The sequence below is a fragment of the Fusarium oxysporum genome, chromosome III (genome assembly GCF_013085055.1).
Source record: "Fusarium oxysporum Fo47 chromosome III, complete sequence".
NCBI classification, from domain to species: domain Eukaryota; kingdom Fungi; phylum Ascomycota; class Sordariomycetes; order Hypocreales; family Nectriaceae; genus Fusarium; species Fusarium oxysporum.
Window position 1 is genome coordinate 3,651,512 of NC_072842.1, and position 22,721 is coordinate 3,674,232.

Consider the following 22,721-nt stretch of genomic DNA (forward strand, 5'->3'; position numbering starts at 1 on the left):
AGAGTGCGCGATCGTGAAAAAAATTCCCCGTGCTGGGAGAGAAACCTTACACCGCCAATGCTTATATCGTGAGTTTAAAGTGTTTCCATAAATACTTGTTCAGCTGTCTAGTGCCACGTTTTAGAGTATTCTGGAGACTTCGGCTGATGATATCCACAAATTGGGTGTTATATGGAAAGAGTTGTCAGCTAATATTCAAGGGAAATGGCACATGTGGCACAACAGGGGATATCAAATTTGATGTAGTCAAACTTTGGATGGATCTCATTGAAGGTGCCAATTGGATCCCCTTGAAAGATTGGATGGACATCAATTTCATCTGTATTATAGATTCTTGAGTCTGATAGTCTACATGTAACCTTAACTTGTGCGTCTTTACGAGCCATCAATCATCGCGGGATTACTGGAGCTCTATGAAATGAAGGGGCCTTGATGAAGATGTGTAAAGAAAAGAGATAAGATTGAAATGGCACCATTCAAGCTCTTGTGACCCCATGATGTGTTGATGATCTATCATACCCGAGTGACCCCTTTATGACCACCCCTTAAATGCCCACCAACGATATTGATATCAAGATACGAGGTATACAATTAGCTATGATAACAAGACAGCATGAGTTAATTCGCGATGTGTTTTCAGTCAAAGCAGAAGAACAGGTATTTGTTTCTGAGGGGCCATAGCTAAAACTTGAACTTTGAATAGATAACTAGCCTTGTCTCTAGCCAGCGACCTTTTAACCCTCCAACCAAGAGTAACTCTTTAGCTCAGATATGACCTCAAGAAGATCTCTATATACACCCAAAAGTGACAAGATGCAAGTGTTTAGACGGCTTTCTCTGCTGCCAAATGAACCCAAAATAGCATGTAAGTCCTGCCTCTCAAAACTAATGTCGGAAGATATCTTCCCCCAAAACCATTCCCAAAACCAATACCCTCTGTCCGGCAACTGGGCGTCGATGTCATCATAGAGTTCTCTCGGTGCACAGTAACCCGTTGGCAACGCCTCCAGCAACGGTCTAGGACTTATCGACCTGCAACTTCCGTCGATAATGAGCCCATTTCCGGGCTGACTTGAGACGCTGGTTTCATCTTTTTGGAAACGGGGTCATAGAGTTCATCTTGCATCTTGCGCTTCAGAGATGGATAGGGGACCGTGAGAACTGAACTGGGCTCATTGCGTTCTCGTAGTTGGGATTCAAATTGGCGAAGCTTGTCTTCAAGATTCAACACGGCCTCTTCATGAGAGACCGAAGATGACCCCTCAAGATCGGCATTGCCATCTGATATATCTGCTGACCCAGGCTTTGGGGTCATGACACCGCGAATTGTGCTTGGTGAAGAAGGCTCAATGGAGGCACCGGAGTTGGTGGTTGACCCCTCTTGTGGCTCATAAGTCAGTGGTGAGGCCTTGGTGCTCTCCTAAGCCGCTTTCTAAACGGCGTCTGGAAACTGATGACCTGCCATCTTGAACGCGGAAGAGGGGAGCGGAGTTGACCCAGGAGACTCAGCATCGTTCTCAGATGCGCCGACAGGAGTACCCAAGGGAGTGGCCCCAGCGATAGGCTGACCACAATGGGGTCTTCCTGAGGAGTCTTTGAGCTCAACCGACTGGGAGGAAGGGCATTGCGCGGCACCTGGCGCCTCGGTCAGATTGGGGTCTTCCATGATGAAACTGGAGACTACAATGGCACCAAAGAAGGCGACGAGATGAAGTTGGCCCCAATATGGAGGTCGAGATAGCCTCTTCTTGAAGGGGTTCTTGTTGCGAGATTGGCAGGGCTGTGTGAGCTTGACGTCAAGGACTGGCGGGTACCCGCTGAACCGACAGCGACCAAAGGATCGCTTTTGGGAGGCGACGGCTATTGAGACCAAGTATTGCTACTGGAATGTTTGATTAGAGAAAGGAAACGGACGATGGTAAGAAGAAACATACAACGGAGGTGACCACGATGTCGGAGGAGCTTATCTGCGACAGCGAGAGCGACAGTAAGGTGGCTTGGGATCTTAGAACAAATTGTCAGAGATAGAGAACATCATCTTCAGAAGAGAGACGACATACCTAAGCCGAAGGAGGCCAAAAGACTCTAGCTGAAGTGGATTACAAGATCGGCTCTCCTTACACGCGAAGCTGCATTTGGAAGCTACAGCAACCAAGAAAGAGGACACAACAACCGGGAATCTAATGATAAATAAACAGTAAATGAAGCATAGAGTATTAATAGCAAATTGACTTACCTTGAAGCGTCTTATGATCTGAGTTGTGAGGCTGGGATTCAACACCGGCGAAGCTTGAGTGTGCAAATGAAGGGATGCGAGAGAAGGAAATTAGAGGAGAAGAGGGAGCAATGAAAAAAAAAAGAAAGAAAAAAAAGAAAAAAGAAAAAAAGAAAAACAAGTAACGAAGCTGAGAAAGTAAAGGAAGTAACTAGAAAGCAACTAGGAAGCAAGGGAAGCAAAAGGAGGCAAGAAGATGCAAGAAGATCGTATGAATTGTGGAGATTTTTGTTTCTTAGATCCTCATCAGTGAATGAGCTTGTCACGTCATATAATGAACTTGGCAGTGATTCGCTGCCAGTATGAGGCTGGAGCTACTATTGGATACCTTGCCTAGTCTCACAGATTGTCAGAGGGGAAAGAGAAATGGTTCAGGGGGGAATGTTCTGGTGCCTAGGTAGCAAGGACACTGCTTTAGCATTGATTACCAGAACTATCTGGAGTATTGTTTCATGTCTTGAGGTCTTTAAAATGAACATATTAAAGAAATAAGTAACTAAAGTCGGAATGGGAACTTTGATATCCTTGTACGGAGGTTGGACTCATAGTGTTCTCCAATATACCCCTGAACCAGCATCACAAGGTGCTCAAGTCCGGCACTTCACTCAAGTAGATCCAGGGCATTCGCCGTATGATAGAAATAAGTTGGCCCCAAGTCACCAGGTTCAGTTCTTTCATTTCGGAAGCTATTATTCGCATCAAGGTCGAATAGTCCTGGCCACTAGGTTCGCTGACACTGCAAAGAACCAGGAGCCAGAGACGAACAACCTGCAGGTCTGCACTGCAGTTCCATGGAATATCAGCTTCTGTGTCATTTGATATTGTTCTGAGGAGTGTCGTGATACGTGCTTGAGCAGTCCCGGGATAAGAGCGGCACCTTCGCTTCACCTGTATAATCCAGATGATAGCCCCAAGCCTAAGCGACTCCAAGATTATTTCGTAAGGTGTATCAGGCTTCGGAGGCTCCAATTGTTGTTGGTTCAATAAGTCATGCGCAATTGGGTTCAAAAGGAGACGCATTTGCTCTTCGTCGCTCCAGATGGCATCGCCCTTGGTCACCTGCTCGGTCTGGAGGAATGTTGCAAGTGCATTCAAATCTCCCATACATGCAAGAACCGCCAGAAAGCGCTCATCACACAATATATCGCCGTTAAGGAGGCCGAAAAGCGGACCTGGGAGCATGTTCAGGCCTGGGCGAACGAATGCGTCTAGGTTCATGGGTAGTGGAAATAAGGGTTTCGTGTTGTGCAGAAGTGCTGCCGTGATATCAACCCTGACGGACCATTGAGTCCCTGAACATAACTGATAACGTAGCAGAAAGGCTTCGCACATACCATGATATCATGAGAAGTAGGTCCTGATTATTCTCTAAGGTAGAAATGCCGCCCCTGGCCTCAATCACCATCCAGATACCGCTGATGTGAACCATCGCTTGGTCAAAATCTAGGTTGGAAAACTACCACAATTTCAGTTATCCGACCAAGAAGAATCTATATATGATGCGAAGCTTACATTGTAGCAGATTAGTGCCAGAACAGCGCTAATAACGCTGTCTGATGTTGCCCAACTCGTATCAGAGCTTGTAAGTCTGGACTCGATACACTGGATTGTCATAAGTGAGCGCTCCAGCGCTATGGACTTGAGTTCTAGTGATGATCGACGGTATAATGGGATAAGAACATCTGGTGAACTAAAGATTTGCTGGTAGTGCTTCAGGAAGGCAGACTTTCTGAAGGCGAAGGGGGACCAGAATGTATTTGCCGAATAAGCTGTATCCTCAGGTTCAGTACGTACGAAACATCTAACTAGATTATCATAGGACTTGATTTCACTTACTGCCGCTCATCGCATTCTTCCCTGTGGCCATGATAAGAGTAAATCCGTATGCCGAGAACGAATCTTCTCCCCATTCCTTCTCGAAGACAGCCAATGCATGTAATGTAGGCGTGCTTATTGTGGCCTGGCACTCCTCGGGTGTTTTTGAATGGCCATAGTGTCTTATCTTTGGACTTTCTTGTTTGCCGGTGTGCTTTTGTGTCTGCCATGTCAAGGTGACGAACTGGCGGTCCTTTGATGGCTTTCGTCGGGCCTTGCCAATATCAAGCATAACATGGCGACGGACCTCGGAATCAATTGAATTATGCTGATTTCTACGTGGAAGAAAATTGTTTTCACTGGTATTAATGAAGAGGAGACGTTTTTCCTCTGGAGGCTTATCCATCCCTGCCATCGTGACACCAACTAAACATGTGCTAGAACGAGACAAAGGTTTGGGGCAAAGCATTGAGAAAACATGAAAACAGTACTTTTATTTGATTTATTGTCTAGAGTCAGATTCTGAGGTCATCAACCCCAAACGAGGCCCACCACAAGTTGAGTGTCTTAGTCTTGGACGTGTGATTTCAAAGGCTCCGCGGAAGCAGAGAGGATTGATAATCATGCCAGATTCCAACTTCTAAGCACCAGAGCGCAAACTCTAGCTCCTTCCCATTGTTGAAATACCATTTACCATTCCTGGTACATCTCTTAGAATTTCAATTATAGCTTTTGCCCTTTTTGATTTACCATTGCCCTTCTTTGGCAAGTGGCCAACGGCCATTGTGTTCAAGGAGAAGGCGGTGACACAGCAGATCCTTTTCCTTCTAAGCCTCTTTGGTGATACCATGAACCGTTTGGGGTATAAAGCAGTCATGAAGTTGATGGTTTCTTAATCTACGGGCAGAGAACGATGAATAATGACCTCGACTTTCGAACGCGAAAGATTTAAGGCATGGGAGAACAGGATGTGTATAAATATGAACCAAGAGCCGTCCGCAAAGTAGAAGCATCAAGAATTCAGAATCGAAAGCATTAACATTTGACCTCTAATTATCATCAAATCTTTGAACAGCTTCAGACCCTAGACCACTATGTCAGCCGAGAATATGATCACTCTCTACTGCGAAGGCACTCCCAACCCACTCAAGATCTCCATTGCACTTGAGGAGCTGGGCTTGAAGTACAATGTACGAACCCTAGTCCCAAAATAGTTGTGTCTACTTCTCACGTAGTCCATATTTATAGGCTCGTGCAATTAAACTATTCGAACACGAACAGAAAGAGGAGTGGTTTCTTGACATCAACCCAAACGGTCGTATCCCAGCCATTGTTGACACAGACGAGCACGGCAACGAACTCAAGATCTGGGAAAGTGGTGCTATCTTGCAGTATCTTGTGGAACGGTATGACAAGGACCACAAGATCTCGTATCCCCGTGGTACCAAAGAGTACTGGCAGATGACGAGCTGGGTAAGTCCCATACCTACAAGTTACTGTTGGAGAGATATTTAATCGAAGTCCCCATAGCTCTTTTGGCAAGTCAGTGGTCTCGGCCCTATACAAGGTCAGGCAAACCACTTTGAGAGTACGTTACCAGTATTGAGCCGAGATAAAAGGGGTAACTGAACTGATAGAAGAAAGTGTCTGCTTTTGGTGATTATCCATATGCCCTGAAACGATACGTCAACGAAACGCGCCGCCTTTACCGAACGATGGACAAGGCTCTTGCAGAAAATCCATCCGGATATCTTGTTGGCGATCATCTCAGCATCGCCGACATCGCCATTTGGCCATGGACTACCGCATACAGTAAGCATTTCACTCAGGGATTGTATACATAAAGGCAACTAATTTCCACCTGCAGAGTACAGTGGCCTCTCCCAGATTGACGAGTTTCCTCACGTCAAGAACTGGATGTACAAGCTCCTCGAGCGTCCTGGGTTTGAGAAAGGCCGCAATGTGCCGAGTCCTCATATTTACCTTCAGCTCAATGAGTTGCCGGACGAAGAGCTGAAGAAGCTGGGGAGGGAGAGATCGGTTTGGGTTCAGGAGGCTATGAAGCGTGATGCTGAATGATGACTGAGCCTTGTTGGGAGGGTTGAATAGATGAAATTATACTTCAACATACTCGGTTCTGGGGTACATTTGGCGGAGACAATTTGTTACAGTTGCTACTGAACAATATGAGAAACTGGTGTTAGATGTAGTATTAAGGGCTGTACGATTCTTCGTTTGCCAACCCGGTTTGTCTATTATATCTCAAATCCTCGCTAGTACTTTTCCATATCCTTTCTAAATTGCATTTACTAAATCGATTTCTTACTCCTCCTTCTTTCGCTGAAACGGCTTCTTGATCAGATCAACCAACTTGCCCAACCCTCCAAAGATCGTTCCAAAGCCAAAGCTCCATCCCCGAACACGGACTGTGTAAATAAAGAAGTAAACGAGCATCCAGTTGGACACACAGAATGCTAGGAAGATGCCAAAATCTGCAGTATGTTAATACATTGTGTCGATACGGCTTGGTTGGATCAGCATACCTCTCCACTTGTCACTCGCATCAATATTGAGCGACGCTAGGTAATCGTTACCAGAAGACATTGGGCAGAACTCGCAAGCACTCGTGGCGTTGGGGTTGAGGAGATATCCTCCGGCGGAGTCTGCAAATGCTCCTGCATATTCTTGACATGTTTGTCCCGGGGGAGCGTCAAACTTGGCAGTCTCTTCGGACGAACATTCCACTGGAGTGCCATCAAGAGTCGCTGCCAGGATGCCTCCAATCCAGTATGTAGCGGGGTTCGCGTAGTACATCCAGAACCTCCAGAAGACAGGAAGTGAGGCATATGGGCGAACAACACCGTTGAACAAACCGAACATGACAAAGAAGAAGGGCAAGACCTAATGCTGTTAGTACGACAAGATATATTATCGAGGGCAGACCTTACATTGGAGATAACGGTAAAGCTGGGGGCAAACGCGCAGATCCATTGTCCCCAGCTTGTCATGAAAAGAAAGATGAGAAGAGTCATCAGGAACGTGTAGCCTGAAACAGAGCTCTCGGTTGGAAGTCCAGTGGGCCAGTACCACAACACAAAGTACAACACTGCTGACACTACAGCCGCTGGGATATCAGAAACAATGTTGGCAGTACAGAAAGCAAACCATCCGTAGATACGAGAAGGATATTCTCGGGCTTGCCAAAGCGCCATGTTGGTAAAGAACTTGGGGACGACGCCATTGACGATGGTGGGAGGAACTGTCACGATCAAGAAGCAAGTGAACATGCGGTTCTGCATGTCTTGCATCGTGTAGCCAAGTTTCCAGAAGGTAAAGCCATTGAAGATGCCAAAGATGACCGCAATGAAAAACTTTCCATAGATGTAAGAGGGGTCGCGCCAGTGTTGTCGGAACATACGCTTCGTCAACTCGACCGTCTGAAGCCAAGTCGGTGCAGCAAATTCAGAGTGCTCCTTGTTTGAAGAAACTACTCCCTCCGTTGCGGAACTTCGAACTCGTTTGAGACCATCAATTTCTTCAAGCACTTTTTGGGCTTCCTCACTTTCAACCCATTCCTGATTCCAATCAACTTTGGTGCCGTCAGGCCGCCTGTGCGGTCGTGCAGCAGTCTCAAGAATGAATTCGGCGACGTTCTTGTTGGGGGGGCAGACAGCACCGCGGTCCGAGAAGTACTTGACGACGTCTTCTCCATTCTCGCCCATGGGGCCAAAGTAAAATGTGTTACCTCCAGGGTTCAGAGCAAGGACCATATCAAACTGCTGAATAAGAACAGAGCTTGGCTGGTGAATGGTGCAGATGATCGCCTGACCAGCGCGGCTCAGCTTTCGGAGGAAACGAACAATTGAGTAAGCAGACTGCGAGTCAAGGCCAGATGTGGGCTCATCCAGGAAGAGAAGCAGTGAAGGCTTGGCCGCCAATTCCACGCCGATCGTTAGACGCTTGCGCTGTTCCACTCCGAGACACATGATAACGGCATCTTGGAGGTCATTGAGCTCCAGCAGGTCGATGATCTTGTCCACGTACGCAAGCTTGTCAGCACGGCTGACAGACTTGTCCTGTCGCAGAATGGCAGAGAACTCAATAGCCTCTCTAACAGTCTGAGTTGTATCGTGCAGGTCACCCTGAAGGCAGAATCCAGTGTTTCTCTGGAAGTCCGCGCCAAGAGACCGTCCATCGACAAGCATCTCACCTGTAACGACGCCGATGCTTGTACGCTGCGAAAGAATGTTGAGGAGTGTGGTTTTTCCAGCACCTGAAGCTCCCATAAGGGCGACCATGACACCAGGCTTAGCATATCCGCTGACCTTGTTCAGAAGTTTCTTCTCGCCACCAAGATATGGAACTGTATACTCGATGTCACGCCATGTGAAGATAGACTCGCTATCGGTAATTTGTTCCAAGGCTTCGTCTTCACTTCCTGGGTTGGGGTCAGCGACAACGCCGGAAGAGGTGCTGGCACCATTTCCAACAACTTTCTCGTCATCGACAGGGGCTTCGGCTTTGCGTGCTTGTTCCTTAGCCTTCCGGCTCTTCTTGAAGATTAAGGCACCACCACCACCTTGTGTGAAGCTGACCATCTCTGTTGCCAATACCGTGACGAGGATATAGAGAACAGCAAAAGCAATGACAACGCCAAAGTTTCGCCATAGGTTTGATCGGCTATAGTTGTAGGTAGCTTGTAGATAATCGCTTCCTGAGACTGACTGCGCATTGACTGTAGCTCCGCTAATCGCACAACCCTGATATCCAGACTGAACTCCGGGTCCCTGCGGAACTAGCTGGGAGGGAGCACATTCCATAATTCTATCGGACAGCTCGTTGGTCAAGACAGCCTCGAAACTGTAGCTGATGGGATTGATCCAGTACAGCCAGCCGAACCAGATATAGTCCTTCAACAACTGCGTCTTGGGGATGACGTATCCGGTGTAAATAATGAGCAGGTTGAGCGAGATTCCTGAAAATCGTACGGCTGTGTCAATCTCTGGGGACAAGCTAGCAAACATGCGATACAGGGCTGTGACCATGATGGTCGTGGTATACACAAAGAGCATGTAGATCCAGAACTTTGACACATCCACATCAAGCCCAGTCATGAAGTACATGATGAGACCAAAGATGCACACCTGGACAGCGATAACAGGGAAGTCGAGCAGAACGCGAGCAAGGGAAACAGCGGAGGGACGATAGAAAGCATAGTCGTGGTGTCGAGCAACAACGGCACGCCCAGACACAGCCTTCATAAGCTCAGAGAGTTGAAGCCAGCCCAAGAAGAGAATCGAGAAGAAGATGGTACCGCCACGACTGAAAGCACTTGCCGTGTCTTCGGTCTGTCCATAGAAGAGAGATCCAACAATGAAACCGTTGGAGATGATGATGAAGAGCTTTGTCCAGAGTGTTGTGGTATCGCCGAACAGGAGCCAGGCTTCTCGCTTAGTGCAAGCAAGCACCTGTCGGGGGAACGAGATGGTGTAAGGTGACTTGTCGGAGACGTGCTTTGACTTCGACTCCTGGACGGCCCCCTGAAACCTCTTCGCGTCTTGGTAGTCAGACCGGTGAAGAGACTCCTTGTATGCAGCAACATCAGCCAGGAGCTCTTGGTAGTGTGGTGAGTTCCTGAAAGCCGACTCAAGCTCTTCTGGTGTTCGGGGAGCGCGGTGTTCAAATCCGGGTCGGAAGCGTCGTTCGGTCGGATCGGTGACGGCAGTCAAGAAGTCTGCTGTCGTCTGTCGTTCGGGGCATTCGAATCCAAGGTCAATGAAATACTGCTTTGCCTTGTTGGCAGGTCCGGAGAAGATCTGTCGGCCTTGATCGATGACCAGAACCTTATCCATCAACTCGTAAATACCCTCTCCGGCCTGGTACAAGGTTACGAGAGTGGTTCGGTTGCTAATATCTGTCATAATACGCAGAGATCGTGCGTAGTCAAGGGCGGTTGATGCGTCCAGTCCTCGAGTAGAGTTATCCCATGCCATCACGGTAGACTTGGAAGCCAGTGTCTCTGCAATTGAAACTCGCTTTCGCTCACCACCGGAGACACCTCTGGTAAAGTCATCACCAACCACAGTATCTCTTGTGTGGCTGATACCAAACATCTTCATGAGAGCATCCACAATAACCGGAATATCGGCCTTCTCCTTGATCTTGGTCTTGTTGGTAAGCGCAAAAGCGAGAGTCTTCCACACGCTCAGAGTAGCAAAGTGAACATCGTCTTCGCCGTTGTAGTTGACCTCGCCTCGGTAGTGCTTCTTCTGCTCAGCAGCAGAAATACCACTGTACGAAACTTCTCCTTCGACGGCAGCATATGATTCGCGGTTGTTGCTGATAGCTTTGAGGAAGGTACTGCACCCAGCGCCAGGCCGCCCCAGGACGAGCATCATCTCGCCATCACGAACACATCCGGTGAAGTCGTTAATGAGTGTTCGGGTTGGGGGCTTTCCAATCCGGAGAGAAGGAAAATATCTGGTGAGGACATTGTAGAGATCGGGGCCGAATGTACCAAGGATAGCATCAGGTACAGTTCGAACAAAAGTTGTTGTGCTTCCGACGCCTTTGACGGTGAGGTTCTCATACACAACGCCAACTCTTTTCAGAGATCCCTCCTCCTCGGAGCGCTTTTCGAAATGGCCTTCTCGCATAAAGCGGCCGAGTTCGAAACCCTCACTCTCTTCAGGACCAGCTTCCACATCGGTCTTGGAACCATCATCGTCGTCATAGTCATGTTCATGTTTCTCTGACCGAACTCGAGCAGCAGTACTCGTCCGTCTACTCTGAGCCCTGCTTGCATGCGTGTCTGCTGTCCTTGTCTTGTGTAGGCTCATCAAGTTGTGACGTAGAGACTCGAATTCTTGCATGGCCTCTTGAGCAGTGACATCTTCCTGTCCACGCTCACCCCATTTTCCTTCTTGGACGACACCTGATTCGGAGGAGCTGCTGCTTGTAGGATTATGTTGTCCACCTTCGACAGTTTGTTGAGAAATGGGTTGCTGCTGCTGTTGCCGCATAGAAGATTGTGTGCGGCGAAGAGCATCGCCGTCTACCGTGTTTCCCAACATGTTGACGGCGATTGTACGAGATTAAGAGAAGAAAGAAAAACCGTGTATGTTGTAGTTATTAGGGAAAAGATTATGGGGATCAGCCGGTGAGCGGCACCGCTTTGATATTTGTATGCAGTTATTATCTCTGTAGGTCTGCCCTATCAAGTGTTTGGCTATGAAAGGGGAAAGACCGGTGAAGATAAGCTTCACAACGGAGAGCTGCAGGACAGGCAGGAGCTTTAGTAGCACGCAATGATGACTTCTCAACGTCTCAACCCTGAGAATAATTGTATTTATAATGACCCCTAGTTATGCACATTTTTTTCTCTCCGTAGTGACGTAAAGGTGCCTCCGGTACGCTAAGGGAGATGGAAGGGATTTAGACGAAGAGTATCCAAAATAACCTGCTCAGTTGTTAACCATAATAGGCAATGGTGTCAGCCTTTCTTTTCTGTCACTTCTCCGGAGCTCAGTTAGCGTGTGGATGCGCTGCAGACTGCTGAGAATGGAGTTTAGCTCTTGTGTCCGAATCTTTGTGCCTAACGTTATGGAGTTTGTGGAGTTGCTGACTCGGGATCTGAGATAAGGCCCCACAGATTTTACTTTAACAGATTCATGCCAAGTCGCAGATCCCTTCTCCCGGCCGGACATTGCAGCGTAATCCATCGGATTTTAGCGCCACAAACTCTGAATTCCATCTTTTGCTGCTGCAGCATACGCCTAAACGCCGGGTACCTGAACCGGTGAACACGTATAAGAGTCGTCTCGGGGCTTGCCGGGTACTTCAGTAATACAAGAAAGTGGAACTGTTTACGCCGTAAGAGTCACAGTAATTTACTCTGTTGTGAACTGTTTCTGAAATGAGAACATTGATGGATGTTTTGTATTGGTAATCACAGCGAGCAAACGGCTTGCCAAGGCCATTGTGGAACGCTGATTAACGCTACCAATGCAATGCACATAAGCACAGAGCCTCCCCCAACGTTATCAGTTAATAATGTGAGGGCGCTGGGGGGTCAATATAGGTCAACGTAGGCGTCCTCCACCGGAGCTGCTAGAGCTTTCCAATATCCATATTTATCCTCCACGGTGCTGTCTCTGATTACAAAGTCAACTTTGAATCGGACCCTTTTCACATGCCAAAGATACCTCGTCCGTCAGTATTGGGTTAAGTCGGCGGAATGATCGCTGCAACAGCAGACATGGGCATATTAGTCAAGCTTGGGAGGCAGCGTTGCTCTCCAAACGTTAAATACTTACAGTCGATGATTGCCCAAAAGCTATGATCACAACGGGTTCTCATGGCAATCTTAGGATAAACTGTACGATTCTCCCATCTTGGCCATAACTTTATGATTGGTGGAGTCAATAAGGTGGGAATTCTCACGAACGTACAAGTTCGTTAGCAAGGGTGCACTCGTTGCCGATATAACCACCGAAAGTGACGTTGGCGACATCCTTATATCAGGTTCCGAACGGTACGGAGACTACGAAACTGTTGAGTTGGTTCACCTTACTTTTCAAAGTAGAGAATTACCCTCGAGGTCTGTACTAAGACCACTTCTTGGAAAAGTCCTCTGTTTCCCGTCTGGCAACTTAGTCTCAATATCAAGCTGAAAGCTGAAGGAGTTACTTTGGCAATTTCAGGATGATCTTGTTGAAGAAGTTTAGGCAATCCTTAGAATGAGTTAGTATTTCTTTATAGGAAATATCTCCCGCTCGTATTGAAGCATTGCCGAAGTATTCCTGTAGCAACCTGTTCCAATAGCTGTTGTGTGTCCGTCTTGTTAGACTGAGAAATAGTCGGGTCTGAGCAAACATAGGGGTTCCTCTGACGCTCTGACATGCCGCAAAGGCCAAATGGGAAAATAGCTGAAACATGTGGTTCTCAGATCTTGTAATGCTTCTTTTCGCTCTTTCTCTTGCAAATATTGACAAGTAAATACTACCTAGTGTATGAGAATTCTCAGAAGGTCTTGATTCGTCAAAAGCGCATCAACGTTTCGTTCTATCCGGGTTATGAGTCAACTCCCTTGATATTTTGAAGTATTACTTCTTGGCTACTTCTCTTTCTCTTTAAATATTCGCACTAGGTGGAAAGCCGAGAGTTGGGATTAAGGAGGCTCAGTGCCTACGTACTAAGTATTACTGTCACAGATGTCTTATAACATGAAGTATCGTGTTAAGAGCAGAGTAAATGGAGACACTAAAAGTTACAGACCGCAAATCGTTTATACATCTTGGCATTCAATATCTACCTCATTAAACTTCGATGTAATGCCGCCAGGACTGTGTCGCTCCTATCTCTGTGACTCATTGCAACTGTCTTACAATCAGCTCAGGGTTGCACAGAACTGCCAACAATTCTATACAGAACACCCTCTACTCCACATCTTTCATGTTGATAGTTTGTTAACGAGAGTTGCTCTGGAACAGACATGGATCGTTGTTTTACAAAAGGATGGCCGTCTGGGTTTTTTGTTGCCCGGGCCCCGTGACACACAGGCGATCATCTAGATAGTGGCATTCGAGCAAATATACCTGTTCATTATTTAATTATTAACGCTTCCAGATATGACTATTCTTAGTATCTCTCCAGGACTTTGATGAGACATGGCATACAGAAATAATGGACCGGTTCCTTGACCGCAGAAAGGTAGTAAGTACCAAGGTCAACAGCTCTCTTCGATCATGACACTTCGCTAAAAGATGAACAAACAAATCAATAAAAGGAAATACTCCTATACTGCTCTCAAACTCGAAAAATGCAAAAAAAGGAAATTTAGCAATTGCACGTTTCGATCGTGCGACCTCCGGGTTATGAGCCCGGCTGCGTCTGTTAGTAAGGATTTTTATATGCAGATAATGGTAGACATACCGCGCTTCCACTGCGCCAAATTGCTTTCTTTGGTGGCAACCATACCGTAAATTTCAATTTATATACCTCATCTTCGAGGTCTGGCTTACTTGACAGCACACATCGATACCGTATCTAGATTAGAATTGGCACCACACAGCATCGTATATGTCAAAAGATCAAGGCTAGTAGATTTAATAATAGCACATGACATTAAAAACTCCAAGCTAATACTAAGATTTCGTTACGATATAACACCATGTTTGCCCTCCGTTATGGCAATACATAGAATCGATGTCTTTCGGTGTCTTTCGTACATCCAGTCTCACAAGAACATGCATATATGAAATATCATGATCGAGCACGAACGATTGGAATGAATAGTAAGAATGAAATTTATGCCGTAATCATCGCCCCTATCCTTCTTGATTCATGCTTTCATTTCGCATGCCTTTCCATCCATTCATCATCATGACTGGGCAAAACCCGCCTCTCAGCTCAGACACTCATGTAATGCACCCTTGCGTGTGCTCTTTTCCACGGCTTTGTGCTCGTCAGTTGAGCAGCAGCACCAATGCTTTTTGACTGCGAATGTGCGATGCTTGAGTGCTGCGGTTCCCAAGCGGCAGGCAGGCTTATATGCTAGATACTCAGTGTCTCTGCCTCATCATCGGCGACACTCATTGCCTTATTGCTTACATGCTCTCGAGACAACATGATCTCCTTCTCTTTCGGCACCTTTCATTTAAGGAATAGGTCCCCAACGCCGTTCCTCAATGTCCTCGTTCTATCTACATGGTCAAGGCCGAGGTAGTCGTCTTCCCCTTGTATGAAACTTGATAGCACATCATCTAAAAACATGTTGTTAGTTACTCAATAAGTCAAATGCAAAAAATGGCACTGACCGTCATTGAGATATTGGGGTTTTGAGTAATTGGCTCGTCGCACAACAGCGATCTTGATCTTCTCAAAGCTCTTGCCTTTGATTCCGGTTCGCTTCTCCAATCGCTTCTTGGTGTCTGCAAAGCTCTCGCCCTGTCGCTATGTTAATTCATTGAATGCGTCTTAGTATCAAAGGCACTCACCTCGATGACCAGAAACTTGAACGGCACGCCATGAACGCGGCTGACGTCGTTGTGGAAGTGGAAGACATGAATGAAATGGGTATCGTCGGCATTGAGCTCCTCTTGAGGAACTCGTTCCGCATAGATCTTCGCAAACTCGTTCAAGTTAATAACGGGGTGTTCGCGTAGAGGCTCACGGTAGAAGCGGTTGGAGCTAGTTTCATAGATGCGAATTCTTCCACCGTCCGTCTCGCTTGGTATTTGCGCCTTTCTTATCAAAACCTCGACTAAATCGTCAATAGTTCCTGTTTTGGGGACGAGTAGGTCGTATGTATCCTGCATACAAGGTTAGTCGCATTGTCGAAAGATGATGAGACTCAAAAATACCTCTTTGGTGATGCCTTCGCTCAGCAAATTGACCTTGATGCTCTTCTTGGTGTCGAGTTCTGTTAAACTCATCTCAAGGACTTCAAAGTAAAAGGCATCGTCTCTCTGAGTGGAGTTGAGGGCAGTTGAGCCCATAGGGCTGAGAATCTGTCGCAGTGTTGGGTTTGCTCCGCGTCTAACCGGTGTCTTGGGGTTTTGCGTGGAGGCGTTTACTGTCCAAAACCGAATATGTGTCGGTTTCACGTCCAAATACGCTCCAACACGCTCTGAAAGCGTGTCATAAGTTATCTTAGTGTTAAGCACGAGATCAAATGGGGGATACTGCGCCTGATCACATCGAGCGGGATGCGGGTGGAACTTAACCGTTCGCCTATTCTCAAGGAAATCGTAGTATTCACGCGCATCCTCGAAATGGTCAGATGTGTTACTTCTGAAAACATGTCAGTAAATGAATGGCCCGCACTATATTACTGTAACAACATACGTTTCTTGCGAGGTCTTTTCACCAGCGCGCTTTTCGACGCCAGCCTTGGTTCGCTGGAAGCAGATAATGTCTCCGTCTTGCAATTCGGCAACCTTCAGCGACTGCTTGGGCTTGAGAGGTTCAATCATAGTAGGCTTAATCTCCTATTTTGAGTTAGTTACCTTCGGTCGTTCAAGGTGAGTAGTTTTCTTACTTCCCAAAGCAGAAGCTTCTCCTCAGCAGGTAGCTTCTCGCCCCATCCCATCTTCTTCAGGATCATTGGCAGCAGTTCTTCAACTTTCTTGTCCTTGGAAATGTAGACATGGCCGACACCCCGCAGCGTCTGGGCGTCGATATCGAAGTGCTTAAGAAGAAGTAAGATGGTGTCATTCTTGACGATAACACCATTGGGCTGACTCTGGTAAGATGGCCAGATTGGCTCTCCATCAGCATTGACTTCCTCGGCAACCTCAGCCCACACACGTAAACTAGCATCCCTGTGGGCAGCGGAACGGGAGAAAGTCTCGTCGACTGTAGGCCGCAAATCCATAATGGGTTGGTCAGGGCGAACTGTCTTATTCTGTCGATTGACCATGAGCCAAAGTCGTACCCTTCGTGGATCTTCGCCCATATCCGATGCAACTTGCGCAACAAACTCCTCCATGGTCATCGCGCGACGCACGCGATAGAACTTTGGCGCAGCGGGATCCTCAGGCTTTGCATCAAACTGACACAAATCTGTGCCGCCATATTGTTGAAACGAGTAATCAGTGATCACCTTGGCCCACATGTATAGATGCGCCTCTCGCTGTTCTTTCTTGCGGGCCTCCCGCTGAACAGTCTCTTCCTCAAATTTTTGCCCTATGGTGGTTAGCAAGGTGACAAAGGAAGAACGCCAAAAGACTTACTAAGATGAAGCGGAATATGATCCTTGGTAACCGGACACAGGATATCATCTATACGAGATTGGCGGATATACACCAACATGTATGCACTGTTTTGGCGCATAATGGGAGCCTTCTTTTGCACAGGCGCACGCGGGTAACCGTTGGATGTTTGATACTCTCCACCAAAATTCTCTTCCAACACTTCGCGCATCGTCGCCTTGGTGACCTTATCATCGTCGTACTTATAGAACCATCCGTCCTTTTCAGGCTTCAAAAAGGCATAGTAATGTCCTGCGTTCAGATCACCACTGTGGACTAGAACGCTGTGAAGCTGATACGTCCATGGAACAGATTTGTCGGCATCCTCAGATAGGTACGGCGCAGCGTCAAAAAACTCGGGGAACTCGTATCGATCATTGATCTTCATCATAGTGTCGCGCTGGATATCGTACTCGAAGCGCTTCAGCTGTAGATGGAGTACGTCAGGAAAGCTGTTGAAAATGACACCTTTGTTCGCATCCTGGAGCTTGTACTGATCACCAGCAAAGTATTGATTTTCTCCATCCATCTTTTCGACCTGAACGTAGTCCTCAAAGCTCTCGAGCAGATGCTTGTTACCACTGACATTCAACTGAATGTCCCAAAAGTCCTCGATTCGGCTGGATTCATAGTCGACGTTGATACATGAGATGTATGTCTTGATCTTGCCACTGAACATTTCTGGCAGGACATTCTCCGATGCAGTTCCCTTCATCTTGTCTTCCATCCTCTCCATGAGTTTGCGTGAAAACTCCTGCACATCCTGTTGCTCGAAGATATGTCGCGTGTCCCAGCCGAAAGATTTTGTGAGTTCCGTGGTTCCAACGGCCTGGTCTGACGTTTGTAGCTGGTAGAAAAGTCGTTGCAATGTATAAGCACTGTTGGTCATACTGGGGTCGGCCTCCGTAGGAATTTCGTAGATAGCCTATAGAAGTCAGCTAATAGTATACAAGAGAACAGCCAAGAGACACTACCTTTCTGAACTTGTTTGTAAAATAGAGTGATTGCATCAGGGAATTCAGATAGCAGGTGGCACCCTGGTTCTTGAGCCCAACATACCCCGTCTCCTTCTTGGAATCGTAGTTGGCGAAGTTGTGCCACAAAACACCCGTCTCATCCTCGACGAGGCGAAGATAGGCGGTGATGTTGGCAGTGTCATTTTCGCAGAGGGGTCGGCTGCTGCCCTCCCATGGTACATTAAACATTCGGCGGTGCTCGACAAATCGAGTAAAACCCCAATCGCCTTCTTCCTTAGTGAATCGATGGTGGGCAGTGTGATGGACATATAGGCTGGGGTCGTTCGGGTTCCATAGGACGAGCGCAAATTGAACACAGCAGCTCCAGTTATCGGGAACACTATCAGCGTCGAAGCCATGTTCAAGATAAATAGAGCATTGGTCAATATTATTGCCGTGTGGGAAAAGCAGAATTCGCCTATAGTAGTGGAACGTCAGCATTAAGAGTAACGGCAGCGCCGGAATCAACTTAGCCGCACCATGGGAAGCCACCTGCTTGAAAAACAGGACCATGTTCCTTCTTATTCAAGCTTCGCCAGTTTTCGACAGTCCATGTGTATTCGTAGTCTCCGAGTATTTTCGGTTCATCGATGAGGGGTGGGAGACAGATCTCTCTCATGGCTTCATCTAGAGGCATGACAGTTAGCCCAGATAGCTCCAGGAACGGATGGTGGTCATGACAGAAAACATATGATGCCTAGGGTCTGCACCAAATGCAAGGAGTCAATGAGATAGTGAAAGGAGTACGCACGGTCGTTCGCCATGGGCAGATCTTGCAGCTGGTCGACTTCGCTTTGTTCGAGGTTATCGGGGTTAATGATGGCGACCTTCTCTGGCTCGTTGGCCACGCCGATATAATCGTCCGTGTCCATGACCATGTCGTTAGGTGAGTTGATATCGTGAGTCTGCAGCAGATTGCGACGGTCAGCGTTGAGCCCCGAGCGAAAGCATAGGCGGCGATGAAACGAGGTCATGATGTCGGCATCGGGAGTGACTGGGGTTAGTGTGGGTGGTGAGGGGCAAGTGGTAGGCTATTGGAGGTGATGATGACTTCAGGGCACTAGGTAGAGAAGTCTGCGCAATACTTCATGTCAAGAAGATGTGGTAAGGTCGAGTCGAAGTTGCATAATATGTGATGATCGCAGAGCCAGAAGGATGACGCAGCTGTGTTGATGGGGCCGCACGAGTTGCTCTCCAGCGACCATGGGAGTCACGGCAAGCTGCATGGAACAAGATTGCACGGGAAGGGGCAGCAGCAGACAGGAACATACCATTTTGAGGAAGCTGCGACCGAGGCGGAAGAATCGGTGACGTTAAGGCAGGCACCCGAGAGAGTAAACCTCACGATATAAAGACGGGCGTGGCAGTAGCAGAGCAACTCAATCAATGCAAGCGCTTCAGCCAAAGCTCGACGATGTCGAGTGGCGCAAAGGGCAGGGAATAAGAGACCAGGTGTTGCCGTGAGCAAAAGAGTATTGTCCAAAAAAAAAAAAAAGAGAGGGCTCGGAACTGGAGCGCAACGCAAGGCAGTGAGTGAATGCGATGCAAGGCAAGCAAGGCAAGGCAATGCTATGCTATGACGATTGGGGAAGACGAGTTCTGCACTGTTAAAGAAAAAAGAGTAGAGCGGTCGGTTATGTCAGTAAAAGACGATGCCCACAACTCAGGTCCTAAGCCCCTAGACCTTTCAAATTCCAGGTCAAGTCAGGTCGCGTCTAAACAAAGAGAAGAGGCTGTAGTTTGGATAAAACTAAACTGGGAGAAAGGAGTGTGAGGTGAGTGAGTTTGGATCCAATGTCTTGCATCGATAGGCAGAGAGAGCCAGTAGTAATCAATCAATCAGCGGGAACAAGAGTTGTGCGAGACTTCAGGCTTGACGAGAGTGGTGAGGCGATAGCTAGCAAATGTTGTCACACGACTTGTTATTTGCGGACAAATGCACTATAAATGCTGTATTACTTTAACAGACAGCAGCCACGCCAAGCGTCATCAGGTCACCCCGCCAATGACGTTGTCAGTTCTCTCATAGCCAAAGGCTAAGCTTGAGTCTTTGTCAGATAAATCATGCCTCGGTTTTGATGGCTTGCAACTTCATTCAGGATGCAGGCAAATAGAAGCGGTCTGACGCAAGCTGGGAAACATATTTGGTTTTGTTTCCCATGTCGTTTTTCAACTTTGCACTAAGGAACCGAGATACTTTGTCTGACATGCTCATAGATGTTATGAAGTTACCTATGCCATGCCTTAGCTTAGGTAGGTACTTCGAAGAACAGCTCGAATTGACAGAGTGTGCGTCAGCATGATTCCCCTGAAAAGGACAAACATCAATACTTGATGAAACACGATTCGTTCTTTTCTTTTACACCATTTTTGGACAGACATTTAGACTATATGAAATACTCATGGGCCGTTACAGCTCATTGCCACAATGCAACAATCAGACGCCACAACTACCTAGGTAGATCCAGGAAGCTACCCTAGATTCATACAACAAACCATTGAATGACTGGTTGTCATGGACATGCCTTCTGTAAATAAATAGTCACATATCTAAAACAGCCCCATCTACAGCTTCACAGCTTGTGCTGGGCTTATCAGCCTCAGAACTCAGCCGTGACCGGGATAAACACAAACGGAAACCTCTCCTCCTTCCTGCAACCCACCATTTTGGGCGGGCCGGTATCGCCAACAAGATGTGGGGTAGAACTCCAATCCCGTTCCTGGGCAGTAGGTATCGAGTCACTCGCCCAAAGCTTCCTTCCCACCGAGACGGCGTATGCAGATTGTCTCCTTTCGCTCCTACCATCCATACTCTCCTCTTCCAAACGCAGAACATCGTCTGAAAGCACCCTATACTTATGCCAACCGATTGGGCTTAACGCATCAACCAATACAGACTTCGATTCATCCTCGCATGTGCCTGTGACGACATGCCATCCATCGCCCTGCGACAGAGCAGGCGATGTAAACTGACAGATCCGCGTCCTTACCTGGCGAATATTCCCCGTACCTCGTATACGAAGTTTCAGTTTCGCGCTGGTACAAACGCATCATGGCGTCCTGTTTCAATCCTTGATGAGTATGGCATTTTCTTTCGATATGATTTCTGGTTGCAAAAGCTAACTCATGATGCCTTCAGCTGGGTCGCGAAAGAAGCTCGACCTATCAGTCTCCGCCAACTTATGGTTTTTGGCCGCTCTCTTACAGAATCTCGTCTGATAAGCTCGGCTAACTATGTTCGCACCGAATTGCCTACACGGTAAGTCTTGGGAAGCTTCGCAGAGAATAAAGAGATCTGACATGTGATTAGAATTGCGCATCGGATCCGAGATATGCAACGTTTACCCTATGTCGTTACTATGAACCCACATATTAAGGAGGTTTACGACCTTTACTACCACGCCTTCGATACATTCCGCAAAGTGAAAGAGGTTAAAACATTGGAGGACAACGACAAGCTGTGCGAACTCATCAGCCATAACCTAAAGGGCCACTTGACTGTGATACCGAAGCTTGCTATGGGAATCCTAGAATGCGGTGGTCTCATGAGTCCTCAAGATCTGGATAACTTCATGAACACCATTCTTAGATCGGTAGGGTGCCCATCCTTACACGACTTTGGTGACTTACTGACATAGAACAGCGCATTTCTAGACGTGTCATCGCTGAGCAGCATCTTTCACTAACAGAAACCTACAACTCCCCTAACTTCTCTCCCGGAGCCAAACTTTCCGAATCCGACTTCATCGGCGAAGTGTTTATTAAGTGCTATGCTAAGGATGTTGTCGAGCGCTGTTCTAAAGCCATCACTATTCTTGCCCGCACAACGAATGGCCCTGACGTCCAGATTCCCGAAATCACAGTTGATGGCCATCTCGATGCCTCTTTTCCTTACATTCTAAGTCATCTCGAGTACATCATTGGCGAGCTCCTCCGCAACTCTGTCCAGGCCGTCATTGATCGACATCAGAGAGTCCATTCGGACCCTGACAGTGTGAAGCCGCCCCCTGTGGAGATAACCATCTGCGAGAACCAGCAACATGTTATCATCCGCATATGCGATCGTGGTGGTGGTATCCCTCGTGCTGAACTGCCACATCTCTGGTCTTTCAGCAAGGGTCCGCAAAGCCAAAGACGTCTCGAGAATCTTGCGCAGGTGCCGAAGATGGCAGCAACGATGCAGGAGCTTCACGTAGAGGAGGAATTGGGGCGTGCAGATTTGAAAGCACCGCCTTATCAAAGTTCATTATCGTCTCTCACCAGTCGGCCGCCCAACCTGCGTCTCGGCATGGGTTTACCTCTGAGCCGTGTCTATGCTGAGTATTGGGCTGGAAATCTTGACTTGCATAGCCTCGAGGGCTACGGAACGGATGTCTTCCTGCAGATTTCGCGACTTGGAAATAAAAACGAGCAACTGACAACACGAGCCAGCATGGACGCCTTATAGCACTGGGGGTCTGGGGTAATATCCTAGACGGAAAGACTGAGATTGACTTCAAACCTGTAGTGATTTCAATATTGTACTCAGAGGACACTGTATTTCTTTTTGGGTATGAATTTGGTCAGTTTGGCCTAGAGCATGGAGTTTGGTGGCTGTTTTCCCCGGTTCACATTTGGTTAATGGGACTCTTGCAACATTTCATGGAATATTGAATAGCAACCAGAGGTGTTATGCAATGGATTGAAACCTTCGAATCTCAAACTGGTATCATAAAATGTTGTGATTGAAATTACATCGAAACTAAAATGTGCCTAGCTGAGAGAAAGGGCTCTAGTAAAAGGTTGTAATAAAAAAAAGGGCAAGACTATCAAGGCTTTCTCCATACGTCTTGTTCGCTTCAAAGGCGTCTCGTACTTGTGGGT

General features: G+C 47.4%; 6 protein-coding genes and 1 non-coding gene across 7 annotated transcripts; 2 read left to right on the top strand and 5 right to left on the bottom strand.

Annotated features, from left to right (window-relative positions):
- Positions 1–743: 743 nt before the first annotated feature.
- FOBCDRAFT_258757 (uncharacterized protein) lies at positions 744–1,666 on the bottom strand (the record flags this gene model as incomplete). Its single annotated transcript, XM_059611231.1, has 2 exons — positions 744–1,380; positions 1,459–1,666. The coding sequence occupies 2 exons, from the start codon at positions 1,664–1,666 to the stop codon at positions 1,025–1,027; spliced, it is 564 nt and encodes a 187-aa protein (XP_059466976.1). The 3' UTR covers positions 744–1,024.
- A 1,185-nt stretch (positions 1,667–2,851) lies between these two features.
- On the bottom strand, positions 2,852–4,505 carry FOBCDRAFT_198999 (uncharacterized protein; the record flags this gene model as incomplete). Its single annotated transcript, XM_054703891.2, has 4 exons — positions 2,852–3,548; positions 3,610–3,731; positions 3,788–4,044; positions 4,112–4,505. 4 exons carry the CDS (start codon positions 4,503–4,505, stop codon positions 2,852–2,854), a joined length of 1,470 nt encoding a protein of 489 aa, XP_054559866.2.
- A 679-nt stretch (positions 4,506–5,184) lies between these two features.
- Positions 5,185–6,169, top strand: FOBCDRAFT_271404 (glutathione S-transferase; the record flags this gene model as incomplete). The annotated part of the gene is made up of 5 exons (XM_031177174.2): positions 5,185–5,280; positions 5,339–5,563; positions 5,621–5,678; positions 5,735–5,902; positions 5,958–6,169. 5 exons carry the CDS (start codon positions 5,185–5,187, stop codon positions 6,167–6,169), a joined length of 759 nt encoding a protein of 252 aa, XP_031048307.2.
- A 121-nt stretch (positions 6,170–6,290) lies between these two features.
- FOBCDRAFT_248995 (ABC-2 type transporter-domain-containing protein) lies at positions 6,291–11,172 on the bottom strand. Its single transcript, XM_031177175.3, has 3 exons — positions 7,039–11,172; positions 6,634–6,991; positions 6,291–6,582 (listed from the first exon to the last, which is right to left on the bottom strand). The coding sequence occupies exons 1-3, from the start codon at positions 11,161–11,163 to the stop codon at positions 6,413–6,415; spliced, it is 4,653 nt and encodes a 1,550-aa protein (XP_031048308.2). The 5' UTR covers positions 11,164–11,172; the 3' UTR covers positions 6,291–6,412.
- Positions 11,173–13,928: 2,756 nt separating this feature from the next.
- On the bottom strand, positions 13,929–14,048 carry FOBCDRAFT_t79. The gene has a single exon. It is a non-coding gene; the product is annotated as a tRNA-Gly (tRNA).
- Positions 14,049–14,743: 695 nt separating this feature from the next.
- Positions 14,744–18,736, bottom strand: FOBCDRAFT_271406 (uncharacterized protein; the record flags this gene model as incomplete). The annotated part of the gene is made up of 10 exons (XM_031177177.3): positions 14,744–14,853; positions 14,908–15,037; positions 15,088–15,402; positions 15,454–15,883; positions 15,938–16,080; positions 16,131–16,777; positions 16,825–17,767; positions 17,817–18,276; positions 18,338–18,485; positions 18,610–18,736. 10 exons carry the CDS (start codon positions 18,734–18,736, stop codon positions 14,744–14,746), a joined length of 3,453 nt encoding a protein of 1,150 aa, XP_031048310.3.
- A 1,822-nt stretch (positions 18,737–20,558) lies between these two features.
- Positions 20,559–22,617, top strand: FOBCDRAFT_317355 (branched-chain alpha-ketoacid dehydrogenase). Its single transcript, XM_059611996.1, has 4 exons — positions 20,559–20,937; positions 20,998–21,117; positions 21,169–21,451; positions 21,502–22,617. Exons 1-4 carry the CDS (start codon positions 20,789–20,791, stop codon positions 22,303–22,305), a joined length of 1,356 nt encoding a protein of 451 aa, XP_059464489.1. The 5' UTR covers positions 20,559–20,788; the 3' UTR covers positions 22,306–22,617.
- The last annotated feature ends 104 nt before the right edge of the window (positions 22,618–22,721 follow it).